Here is a 12,035-nt window from a genome sequence, read left to right on the forward strand (position 1 = left end):
CCCCAGCAGACTTGGGGAGGGTGCAAGGGGCCCCAGAGGCTTCCCACACAGGACCCACTCTGAGGACCAGACACGACGTGGATGACACAACAGATGCCCGCAGAGCAGAGCGACTCGCCCCTCCCAGACCACTTCCACTGCTGCCCTCCTTGCCATCCGTCTGGCCACGCACCCGCCTGACGTGGGCCCTTCGCACTGCCCCCACGCCCCCCTCCAAACCTGCTCGCTCCCTGCCGAGGCCCGCCCGGGCCCCTGGACACGTGAGTGCCTCGGGCCCTGAGACACAAAGCTCCCAGGAGACAGATGTCCCTGATGCGGAGCACTTTGAGCACTTCCCCTTGTGTGACGACGGAAACCACAGCAGGGGGGCCTCAAGGTCTACCTGCAAACTGCTCGCTTTCCTCCATCAAACAGCCTCGGGCAGGAGAGGAAATAGCTGAGCTGGCAGCAGGGGAAAGGCCTAATCCCACGCTGAGGGTCTGCTTCAGGTGCTGCTGAAAGGCTGGGCCTGGGAACGGAAGCGGCGGGTGGCAGTGATCCACTCACTGCCAGGGCGTGTTCTCTCATGTGGGCTCCTCCTTCCTTCTCCCGGGGGCATCCCGGGGGCCCTTTAGGAGTGAGGTGCCTCCTCGGTGCTCCCTGGAGGGTCTCTGCGAGCAGACCCTCGTGGTGCTTCCTGAGTGCCTGACGATGGTAAAGAATGACGGATGCCTCCGGACCTGGGCAGGGCCGGCCGAGCCAGAGGTTCCGTCTCTGCTCAGCTGTGACAGGCTGCTGCTTCAGCCATCGGCAGGTGACTCTGGAACACGCCACGTGCAGGTGCTCTGGTGGGCAACTGAGGCTGACACAGCCCCGAAGCCCAAAGTCTTCAGCCGGCCCTGGGAGATGCGTTTCCCATCCAAGCAGAAAGGAAAATGCACCATGACTGCGTCCTTTGCTTCCCTGACGTGGAGCATGGGCCCCAGAGGGTCCCCTCAGCCCATCCCGACTGGCCTGCACCCTGCCGAGTGCACAGCCAACTGCCCATCCCTGATGTCCTGGCCCTGCTGGCAAGGGGAGGAGGCCAGAGGCTGAGAGCTCAGAGGTGTGCGAAGCCCAGACTGTGGGGCATGACATCCTTGCCACGTGGCAGCCACCTGCCCCGGAGCAGCGGGCAGGCCAGAGCACCCATTGCAACTCTTACTTTTCCTTCTTTCTACTCGAGGGGGTGTGCAACGTCCCGACAAAAGCCCAAGTGTGTGTGAGCCAGAAAACCACTGACCCCTTGTCCCCAGCCTTGGCCCAGGAGGGGCCAGCCTCGCAGGAGCTCTGCTGTCGACACATCTGCTTGTTGGTCCTACCCGGACACGGGACAGCCATCCCGACCACGTGAACAGAGGAATCGGGGGTCCGACCGCTGTCCTGCTGGCTGGAGCAGATCCAGGCCCCGACATCAGATACAACAGTTCCTGCGCTCAGCGGGACTGTGCCCTGTGCTATGGGGACACAGAGGCTCACAGGGCGTGGTCCTGGCCTCGGGGCTCGTGACCCTCCAGGATGCCGGGGCACAGTCTTCGTACCTTTGCGCAGTTGAGAGCTGCCTCATCGTGAGAGAATGGCTGTGGGGAAGACTGTCTCCAAGGCAGAGAGAAGGGGCCGAAACCATCTGACCTCGAGCAGGTTGTAGGGGCAGAAGAATTCACTTGGGGGAGTCCGGGGGGCCCCTCTGTCCTCCCGGGTGAGAGAGGCCCACGGGTAGCAACTGGGGAAAGGACGTCGTGTGGGTTAAGACATCGTGAAAGAAAAACCCAAGCTGTGCGTCCATCCCCTCCTCGAGCCCCCCGGAGGTCAGCAGGAGGGGAGGCTCTGAGGGTCCCACGGCGCCCACTGTCTCGCACAGCAGCCACGCAAGGCTGCTCCAGGCGGGCAGCAGGTGGGTGCACCTCACGCTGGCCCTTAATCGTCCCAGACAGCCGTAGGGGCACAGCTGCAGCCGAAGACGCCAGCGCTTGAGACGGGGCAGCTAGGAAAGGGCAAGCGTGTCTTTGGAGGCGCGTTGTCTTCCTCTGGTCCGTCCCCCGCCCCCAACCCCACCTCCTTAACTGGCTCACGCGGCCCTGCATCAAGCAACCCGGGCAGAGCCGAGACCACGGCCCCGGGGGGCTCACAGGAACAAGGGCGGCAGGCTGTCCTGGGGGCTGCGGTAGCCCAGACCCCGTCCCAGGCGCCTGCGAACGCTCTCTGCTTGGTCCTCAGAATCCTGAGAGCGGCACCAGCCCCCACGTCGCTTCAGATCTGCACCCTGACCCCACCAGAACCTCTCCCTGCCCTCATCACAAATACCGCGCAGAGTTCCACACCCCAGTCAAAAGCTACCCGGCCTCTGTCCCGGGCTGGGCGACAGGGGCATCTCCCGCCCACAGACCGGGGACAAAACCCACGGTCACTGTGGGGCTGATCACTGCTGGGGGCCTGAGTATTTCGGGTGACGGAGAAATGAGACGTGTTCGGTGAGCCATATGTAAAAAGGAGGCAGAGGGCTCCGATGGCTGCGTACAGACTAGGGGAAGGACAGCGACAGGGAGGGGTCTGTATGACACAGACCTCAGGCCCAAGTGGTGGGAGAGGTCGCCCATCACTACTGTGTCCAAAAGCTGAAATGCAGTAGACATGAAAGACAGAAAGCACCCTTCCTCCATGGGTGTATCTCTTACAGAGGGAGGACCCCTTGTCTGCCAGGCAAGCCCAGGCACAAGCCCGTGGAGGCCTGGGTCGGGGCTCAGAGCAGGAGGGACCCTGGAGTTTCCCAGGAAGAAGAGCGATTTGCAAAAACCACAGCGTCGGAAAGCACCACAGCGATGGAAAGCGGGGCTTTCTGATGCAAAAACCGCCAAGGAGTTTCCTCACAAGCCAATAAACAGCAAAATGAAAGGAAACCCCCCCAAAACGCCCAGACCTTCACAGCATTTCCTAGGGGAGCCTTCTGACTCTCAGGTTTCATCCAGGTAAGAGGGGACTACTTGGGCTTTGGAACAGTGTTTGAATGGCCTGGAATTTTAGCCACCAGTAATGACTCGGCCGAGGCAGCTGCAATGAATAAGCCCTTTCTGCGTCCTTTCCCCCGTGTAGGACTCTGGGGTCCCTGAGTCTCCCCGCCCAGCGCTCCCTGGGGGAGTATCCGCCCCAGCGCAGGGCTTGGGTATCTTTACACAGACCCTCAACAAATGCTCATTTCCTAAATAACTTTTTCAACCAGCATATTTATTGAAATTTCAGAGTTATAAATGTCTAAAGACCAAAAAGCTGCCAGGGCTGCCCCCCCGCCACTGGCCGCCCCGGGCTGAGGGTCGGGTGGGGCGGGGCCGGTCCTACCTTGTTGTAATACTGCACCTGCACCGAGTGCCACCGGCCGTCACTCACGCCCCCAGGAACCTGTGGCGCCACCATCGTCGTGGTCTCACCTGCGGGGCGGGGGGAGGTCCAGAGAGAACAGAGGTGAACAGACCACTAAGGCTGAAAGTCCTTCCAACAGTCTGGACGAATGTTCTTTCCAACCATCGGGAAAACATTTTTAACGGCTTTGTCAATATTTTCAACCTACAGAGGCAGAAGCACACTTCAAGGATCCCCTAGTTTGTGGAAATTTGAGCTGTGTCTCATAAACAACGCTGCAATGAACATCTCTGTGCGTTCTGGATTTCTCCCACAGGATGGATTCCCAGATGGAGAACCAGGGAATCGGTGGGTCAGCACGCCTGACGGCGCTGCACAGGATGGGGTGTTTCTTTGCTTTTTTGACCGTGCCGTGAGGCATGCGTGACCTTAGTTCCCCCAACCACAGATCGAACCCACGCCCGCTGCAATGGAAGCGTGGAGTCCTAACCACTGGACCACCAGGGAAGTCCCGATGGGGTGGTTTTAAACAACCAAGTGCCCAGGACGTGCTCCGAGGGCGGCTCCCTCCTGTGCAGAAGGCTTTACCTGCCGAGAAGGTGAGCTGCACCTGCTCGTCCACGATCTCCAGGGCGATGAAGTCGTGCTTCTCGTTGAAGCGGCCATTATACAGTAGCAGGGCGTTCCTCTCCTGGGTGGCAAACCTGGGGGGCCAAGGAGAAGCACATCACACAATGAATGAGCCCGGGGTGGAAGGTCTGCAGGTGGCCTGGAGGTGGGGGAACAAGAGGCTGCCCAGGGCAACAAGCCTGGCCAGAGTGGGCAAGAGGATGAGTACGCTTGGCAAAGACTCTGGTCCCCAGTACTCTTTTTTTCACAGCAGGAGTGGACAGCCCATAAAACCTGATTAGCAATGTTCTCTTCTGGAAGGAGCAAAGCAGATTCCAGGGGGCACTTTGGTTACCACAACCTGTACAGGTGAAAAGATTCCACTCGCACAGTGCTCTAGAAGGATGACACAGCCACTATACCAACTGGAAATACCTGGACAGTAAACACATGCAGGGCATACATCCCGCTACACGCCACAGGGCACAGAGATGTGGGTGTTGATCACCACCTCGGGGCCTATGCCCCTCGTCTCCACCACCACACTCCAGCCACACTGTGTCCTTTTGCTCCCAAACCCTACATTCTTCCCTGCCCCCGGGCCTTTGCACCTGCTGTTCCCCCGTGTGGGGAATGATCTTCCCTGGCTCTGCAGATCTCCCAGATGTCACTCCGACTGTGCTTTCCCCAACTCACTTTATCTAAGTTGCGCCCCTCACCCTAAAGGCTATCACACCACTCATCTTACTTCTGAAATTATCCTAACTGTTTGTTTGTTTACGAGAACACATGATCCTTTAAAGGGACAGATGATGACTCCCGTTCACTGCTGCATCCCCGACACCAAAACAGGACTTGGTCCACAAAGCGCTTGGTACCGATGTGCTGAGTCCACGGACGGATGGCGGCCCACGTGAACCGACAGACGCGTGGAAACACAAGACTTGTGAGACTTGAAGCACTCGGAGTAAAAAACCACTTACTCTGACAAGAGACAAACAGCCTCAGAAATCCTTCTCCCACCCCCTGAGGAAGCCTCTTCCATCAGACCCAAGGGTCCCCGACACACCAAGTCACCACAAGGCTTCCTCGACGCCCCGGTTACAGAGAACCCACAAACCTCCGGAGTGAACTCGGGACTGTTTCCTGAGCTAGTCGGATGTCTCTCTCATCGGAGATTAAGTGGGGGGAAATTCTTTCCTTTGATTTCAGGTTGGTTTATCCATTTTCATGCGGCAGGAGTCTGTCAGAACCAGCCTCAGGCATGTGACCCTAGCCTCTCCCTTGAGTCACATAAAATTGACATTTCCCGCCCAGACCTTGCATCCCCTCGGTTTAGAAGTCAGCAAGCACTGATGACAAACTCTAAAGAAAAAACATCTGCACAGCAGAGTGGAGGCTCCGGGTGTGGAGTGAGCAGGTAGAAGAAGAGCTGAATTAAGACTGGGATCCACTCGACCCCAGGCTCGCTTCCCTTTGGGGGGGTCTCACTGTTGTGGGTTTCTCTTTGGACCGAGGGGGGTGGTCAGTGCTGAAACGGTCCTCCGGGCAGGCACCACGCACTGCTGGGAATGGACGATCTAACGATGGGACCCAGGGCCACAGGGAGGGTCTGAACAGCACAAGTAAAAAGGGGAAAGGCCAGAAGCAGAAGCCGAGGCCTGATGAGGGGCCAGGGGAAGAGAGAGAACAAAGGGTGGCAACAAGGAGGCTGGGACCAGGAAGCTGAGGCCCCCGGGAGCCCAGGCCCTTGGCAAACAGAAACCAGAAAGAGGAAAAGCAGCTTCGAAAGAAACCACCTGAAACAAAAGCCCTGGGCCATGGGCTTCCCTGGTGGCGCAGTGGTTGGGAGTCCGCCTGCCGATGCGGGAGGCGCAGGTTCATGGCCCCGGTCCGGGAGGATCCCACGTGCCGCGGAGCGGCTGGGGCCGTGAGCCATGGCCGCTGCGCCTGCGCGTCCGGAGCCTGTCCTGCGCAGCGGGAGGGGCCGCGGCGGTGGGAGGCCCGGCTACCGCAAAAAAAAAAAAAAAAAAAAAGCCCTGGGCCGGTGCCCCAGCCCACGTCTCTCACAGTACGCCCGGCAGGAGGCAGGAGGCCCAACTCCTTCCAGGCCCTGCCCAGAGCAACCGCAGCCCGACACGGAACCGCTCCCCTGCCCAGGTTCTGGGGGGGCTTTCTATGATTTTGCGTTTGAAGCTAAACTCCCTGATGTGGCCTCGGCCCCGCCCTTTCAGCCGTCATCAGGTGTGTCGGAACCCGTCCATAACTGTTGTCACGCGTGGGCATTTACAATACTGGATTAGACGAGCAAGGGGACACGCGCTACGTCACGTGGGCACTTCATTAAACACGACTGTTCTTTAGTTTCTCTGAGTCTGAAGCTGCCAGACCTCCTTTGCTGGTTTCCAGCACGTCTGCCGGCCGCCATGTCCATGGGCCCCACCCCCAGGACCCTGGTCACCTTTCAGGTCAGCCTCCTGCAGCTTACTCGCTGCACTGCCTATGACAGAGGGCTGCCGGCCACGTCCAGTGGTGGGTGGCCATGGCCACGTAGACACCAAAACGACATGCCATCGGCCTGTTTGCCGGAAGACACAGGGCACCTCTGATGTGGGGGGGCGGGCACCCACAGAAGCCTGCTGTTCTCAGCATCCAGACATGTGGGGCACAGAGTGGCCAGGGGTCCCAACGAGGGGCCCTCCTTTTGGAGGCTGTGCCCACGTGATGGCCTCCTGAGCACAGGGTTTAGGGGCAGAGGGCGGGGACGTGGTGTTGCGAGCAGGCAGGGCCCGGCGCAGAGGCCCAGCTAGAGAAACGGGAGGGCAACAGCAAATGCCCACTCACGTGAGTCCTCACAACAGGGCGGGGTGGAGCCCTGCACCGTGCACCAAAACGTGGGCAGTCACCCTAAAACAGCGGCCCAAACCTTAAAACTGCCCTTAGAATCAAACAGCACTGCAGCTTTGCAGCTGGGCCCAGGGGGCCAACCAGAGCTGTATCTCCCACCCCTCCCTCTTCCAAGCTCCCGGGAAAGGGGGTGGTGCTCTAAGGATCAGAAACAGAGCCACAAGCAGGGCGCCCCGGCGTGCACACGGGCTCCACGGATGACAGCTGCTCTTGCTATTTTATTAAAGCTGGTCTCCAAGGGAAATTCGGGAAGAGGGCAGAACGTGGGAAACACCTGCAAATCAGGACAAGCAGGCCCTGGGCCCGGATCCTTCACGGGGGCGGGGGCCAGAGGGAGGGAGGTTAAGAGCACAGGTTACAGGCAGGGCCTGGGGGTCCCACCGGACAGCCTATGACCTTGGGCAAGGTTTTCAACCTTTCCGCCTCAGTTTCCTCACCTGCGAGATGGGGAGAACAGTGATAGCAGCTCTCAGGGTTCTCGTGAGGAGGAAGTGGGCCTGACAGGTGAGGTGCGGGAGCAGTGCCAGCACGAAGCCCGAGTGTGGCCGCTGAGCGACCCACGCTGACGTCTGTGGTGAGTCGGGCCGAGCTCAGAGGGTGTCTCAGCAGGGACCCGTCTCCCGACACAGACGTCCTCCAAGAGGACGCCATCTGCACCCCACACAGATGTCCGGGCCCAAGAATGTACCAAGGGGCTGAAGCAGGGCAAAGTGGGTGCAGGGGTCTGCCTGCCTCTGCAGAGCTCCCAGCAGACACTCCAGGCCACTCAGAATGCCTGGAATGTTCTCCCTCTGCAACTCAACCCCCTCCCACCCCCCACCGGGCCAAAGAGCCCCTCCTCTGGGAGAGCGGGAGCCCCCCGGCCAACGTCTTGGGGCCACAGAGGGGAGCAGTGGGCGCTCATGCTTTGTGAGAATGGAAATACCAGCCAGCTGCTCGCCTGGGCGCCTGCGTGTCACGACACAGGACAAAAAGCCCAAGGAGGGCTTCCCTGGTGGCGCAGTGGTTGAGAGTCCGCCTGCCGGTGCAGGGGACGCGGATTCGTGCCCCAGTCCGGGAAGATCCCACATGCCGCGGAGCGGCTGGGCCCGTGAGCCATGGCCGCTGAGCCTGCGCATCCGGAGCCTGTGCTCCGCAACGGGAGAGGCCCGCGTACTGCAAAAAAAAAAAAAAAAAGCCCAGTGGGTGGACAGGCACAGAGAGTGAGCTGGACCTCAGCACAGTGATGAGCACGGACACGGCAGTCCTGGAGCAGAAGCCCGGAAGCACCACAGGGAGCTCGTGTGGCCGTTTAAAGGTTTCAAAAGGACGTGCATCTGCTTTGGAGACTTTAGCCCAATCAAATCACCTGACAACCAGGAAAAAAATCAGGATCAGGAAATCTGGCATGAGTTCACACCCCCAACCAATGATCTAGCATGAAGGATGGGTTTAGAGCAAAAAGATCTGAGCTGCAACGTAGAAAACCCGCCCACGACTCAAGCCCCCACGGTAGCCAAATGCCCTCATCTGGACCTTTCGCTAGGGGCAGTCAGGGTGGACAGCGGGCTGATCCTGCAAGCAGGAACATCAAAGGCTGAAGGTAGCAGACAAGCAGGCAGTGACCAGACGTCCAGCCGGAGCTGGAATGCAGGTATGGCCCCGCCTGGGTCAGGGGGGCTTCCTGAAGGAAGCGGCAGCCGTCGGACGGGCCGGCAGGGGGGGGCCGAGGAAATGCCTCTGCAAGGCTGGGCAGGTCCAGAGAATCACGAGGTGAGGGTGGCCACGTCACAGGATGCGAGGTGCCAGAATCGGGGGTCACCAGGGGTCAGCACACAGGGGGCCACCCTGTGCCCTATTCAGAAGTTTGGGTTTTGCCCCAGGTGGCAGGCAGGCCCGGCAGGCCTGGCGGACAGAGATCCACCTGACCCAGGCTGAGAGCAGATGCTACCACTGCTGTTGCACGGGGGAGAGGGCGGTGGCCCAGGCCAGAGTGCTGGGAACTGGGAGGACAGTGGCGGGCGGGGGAGACACGAGGTCAAGGGACTCACAGGACCTGACCGAGATGGGAGGGGAGGCGAGACGGAGGAGGACTGCCCGGGGGGGTTTCACATCAGCACCACGCGGCGCCCGTTGGCTACACCGCACCCCTCACCTGCTCAGGGTGGGCAGCCCCAGGAGAGGAGTCTGCCCCATCTCTCCCTGAGATGCCCTGTTCTCCAAAGGGCAGCTCAGAGGGAGCATCTTGTTCTGGGGGACACAGAATGCCGCATTCCCCTAACGGGTCCCCTAAACGCTGACCAAATACAAAATACACCCTGTACTACTAAGGTGAACTTGATAGAAGTCTTTACAATGGAAGCGATAGATTTTTAAAAGTTAAATTAAATCTAAATTCTCTTGGAGAAAAAGATGCAAAAGTTAAAGAATGGCCACAGCACACAGTCAGCCTGCTTCCTCCTGTTACAGTTAAAGAACCAGCGCGGAGAGGGGTGAGGCCGCCCGCCCGCCCGCGGTCTCCCAGCAAGCCGGCGGCACAGCAGGAGCCTATGCTGAGTCTCATTCCCAAGCCTGCTGGGCCCTTTCCCTCCACCTTCTGGCCACCTGGGTGGCAGGGGTGCCCACGTGGTGGCAGGTGAGTAGGACCGGGGCAGCCGGGGGTCGGCTTCATGGGCATGTGAGCTGGGCGGGCAAACAGGGCGCCACACCTGCTAAATGCTCTGTTGTCACCAGCTGGAAATTCTTAATTTTTGAACCCCATCCTCAAATTGCATGGGGTCCTACAAATTAAGTGGCCAGTCCTACAGCCAGCGCTGGCCAAGGTGACTCGACTCTCAGAGGCCCCGGTGGACGGGGGTTGTTGTTACAGGACGGAGGGATGTGCGGAGACACAAGGCCACCTCGCGACCTCCAACCACAGGAGGCGTCGCGGGCACGCGCGGGGACTCACGCGAGGGCCACGGTGAAGTGGAAGCGCTGCCTCAGGCCGCGGAAGGTGACGAAGGACTGCGGCGGGAAGCTCCTGGTGGCCACTTCGCAGTAGGGCCTCTCGAACGCGCCGGGGGGGCACACGCAGTGGAAGCCGCCGATGAGCAGGTTCACGCAGGTGCCGCCGTTCTTGCACACGCCGTTGGTGCAGCGGCCGGAGCGTGCGTTCACCTCGCAGTGCTCACCTGGGGGACGAGGGCGGGAGGAGGTCACACGGTGGCCTGCTGAGGGGAGGGGGGCACTGCTCCCACCCAGGCTGCAAACGCCGCTGCAGAACCAGCTGCTAAACCCAAACCCGGGGGCACCTGAGGCCTCTGGGAACCACCCTGGAGTCGGGCTGCAATCAGACGTATGCTGTTCCCACTGGCCTGAGAGCACCCAGCACCCGGTGGGCCGTCTAAGGGTGGTGGGGCAGCGGGTTCCCAATAAGCACCCCAGGGGGCTCCTCGGCCGAATGCACCAGGTGGCCAAGCCGCTCCAACCCTGTCCCTGTCCTGGGCCTGCTGGGGTCCCCGCACTCGGGGGAGTGGGGGGACCAGGGGAACGTGCAGCTGTGAACACTTCTGGGCATCCAACCCCTTTCTGAACGCCCCGCTGGCTGAGCCTGGCTCCCTTATGAGAGAATCACCTAGAAAGAGTGAGGATGACGAGAAGGCCTCGTGCCCTCCCCGCACGCTTGCCCGCACGACGCTGGCCACCTCCGGGCCTCGTGGGAGACTCGGGAGCAGGCCAGGGTCACTCTGGCCCAGGGCCTCCTGTGTGGCCTCCTCCCTCCCCCACTGCCCGGCCGGGCAACGCTGGATTCCAGTTCGTCTTTAATCATGTCTGTTCCTCCCACCGGCCTCCAACTGTGCTCCAACGTCTTCTCTGTGGCCTAATCCCTCACGACAGGAAGGTTCTGGAAGCTTCCACATAGAAACTGATCAGGCAGCCCAAGCTGACCCCCCAAGGCCCGTCAGACCCAGAGTGCCCACCGCGGCAGCCAGCAGGGGTCTGACTGGGTGATCCTCGCTCCCTGGGACACAGCCCGGACCTGCCTCTGTCACAGGGTAGACATTGCCAGCCACCCACAGACCTGCAGCCCGACAACCGGAAATTCCCCAGCTCCCACCAATGTGTGTCACCAGTTTTGACTTCTAAATGAACGCATTTTAAAATAAAAGTACTACATTGCATACTAAAAAAAAAAAAAGAAATCACGGTGCAAATAGCACGGCATGGGAAGCCTTCAGCAGTTTCTAGCGGGTCCCCACAGGAAAACATCAGGAGAGCTGGATGCCCCGGCCATCCGGCATGTTTGCTCAGCGCGGTACCTTGGAGACCCTCCCTGTTGGCACTTGGGAGTTCCTCCTCTTTCTTCCTAATGGCTGCACAGTATTCAGTTAGAGCAGCGGTCCCCAACCTTTTTGGCACCAGGGACTGGTTTCATGGAAGGTAATTTTTCCACGGACGGTGAGCAGTGGAGGAGCAGGGGTTGGGGGGGAATGGGGGATGGCTCAGGCGGTAATGCGAGCGATGGGGAGCGATGGGGGGCGGCAGATGAAGCTCCGCTCGCTCCCCCGCCGCTCACCTCCCACTGTGCAGCCCGATTCCTGGGGGTTGGGGACCCCTGTGATAGAGGACCCCATCAGAATTCAAACCACTAATGTTTCTTGTTCTACCACTGCTGGACACGGGGCTGCTTACAGCTCGCTTTTATCGCAGGTAACTTTTTGATATACATCCTTGGCGTGTTTTAAGAATATCTCTCTCGAGAAAATTCCAAAATGTGATGAATCAAAGGTACACACAGTTGACAGCCGCACTTTTTTCTGACTCACCCAATATTTCCAAACCGTCCTCCCCAAAAGGATGCACGAATTCACACATCCTCGCCAACGCAAGGTATGTTCAATCTGTGAACTATTTTGCATTTCTGACAAATGAATCTTCCAGGTGTTTTATTTGCAATGATTTTTGATGAGGTTCAACATCTGCCCGAATTTTACTGGCGACGTCCATTTCCTTTCTCTGAACTGCCTGATTATTCCTGTGTTCATATTTCAACGATGGTTGGTTTTGTTTTTCTGGTGTTGCGTGAGGTCCTCATGAATTTCAGAAATGAACTATTCTCTGCCGTTTCTGTGGTAACTCCCTCTAGGCTTAAGTTTAACTTTCAACGTTTTTATGTATTTGTAGTC

The 12,035-nt window shown here is 59.2% G+C and overlaps 1 protein-coding gene across 1 annotated transcript in view; it reads right to left on the minus strand.

The window, feature by feature from the left end:
* The window catches only part of CELSR1 (cadherin EGF LAG seven-pass G-type receptor 1), a 149,752-nt gene that overhangs the window by 64,884 nt on the left and 72,833 nt on the right, over window positions 1-12,035 (minus strand). Inside the window, exons 3-5 of the mRNA XM_060025826.1 lie at window positions 9,818-10,040; window positions 3,961-4,076; window positions 3,352-3,440 (exon numbers count right to left, since the gene is read on the minus strand). Coding sequence (XP_059881809.1) covers window positions 3,352-3,440; window positions 3,961-4,076; window positions 9,818-10,040 — 428 coding nt within the window. The remainder of the gene's footprint in view (window positions 1-3,351; window positions 3,441-3,960; window positions 4,077-9,817; window positions 10,041-12,035) is intronic.

This window comes from Delphinus delphis, chromosome 11 (genome assembly GCF_949987515.2).
Source record: "Delphinus delphis chromosome 11, mDelDel1.2, whole genome shotgun sequence".
NCBI classification, from domain to species: domain Eukaryota; kingdom Metazoa; phylum Chordata; class Mammalia; order Artiodactyla; family Delphinidae; genus Delphinus; species Delphinus delphis.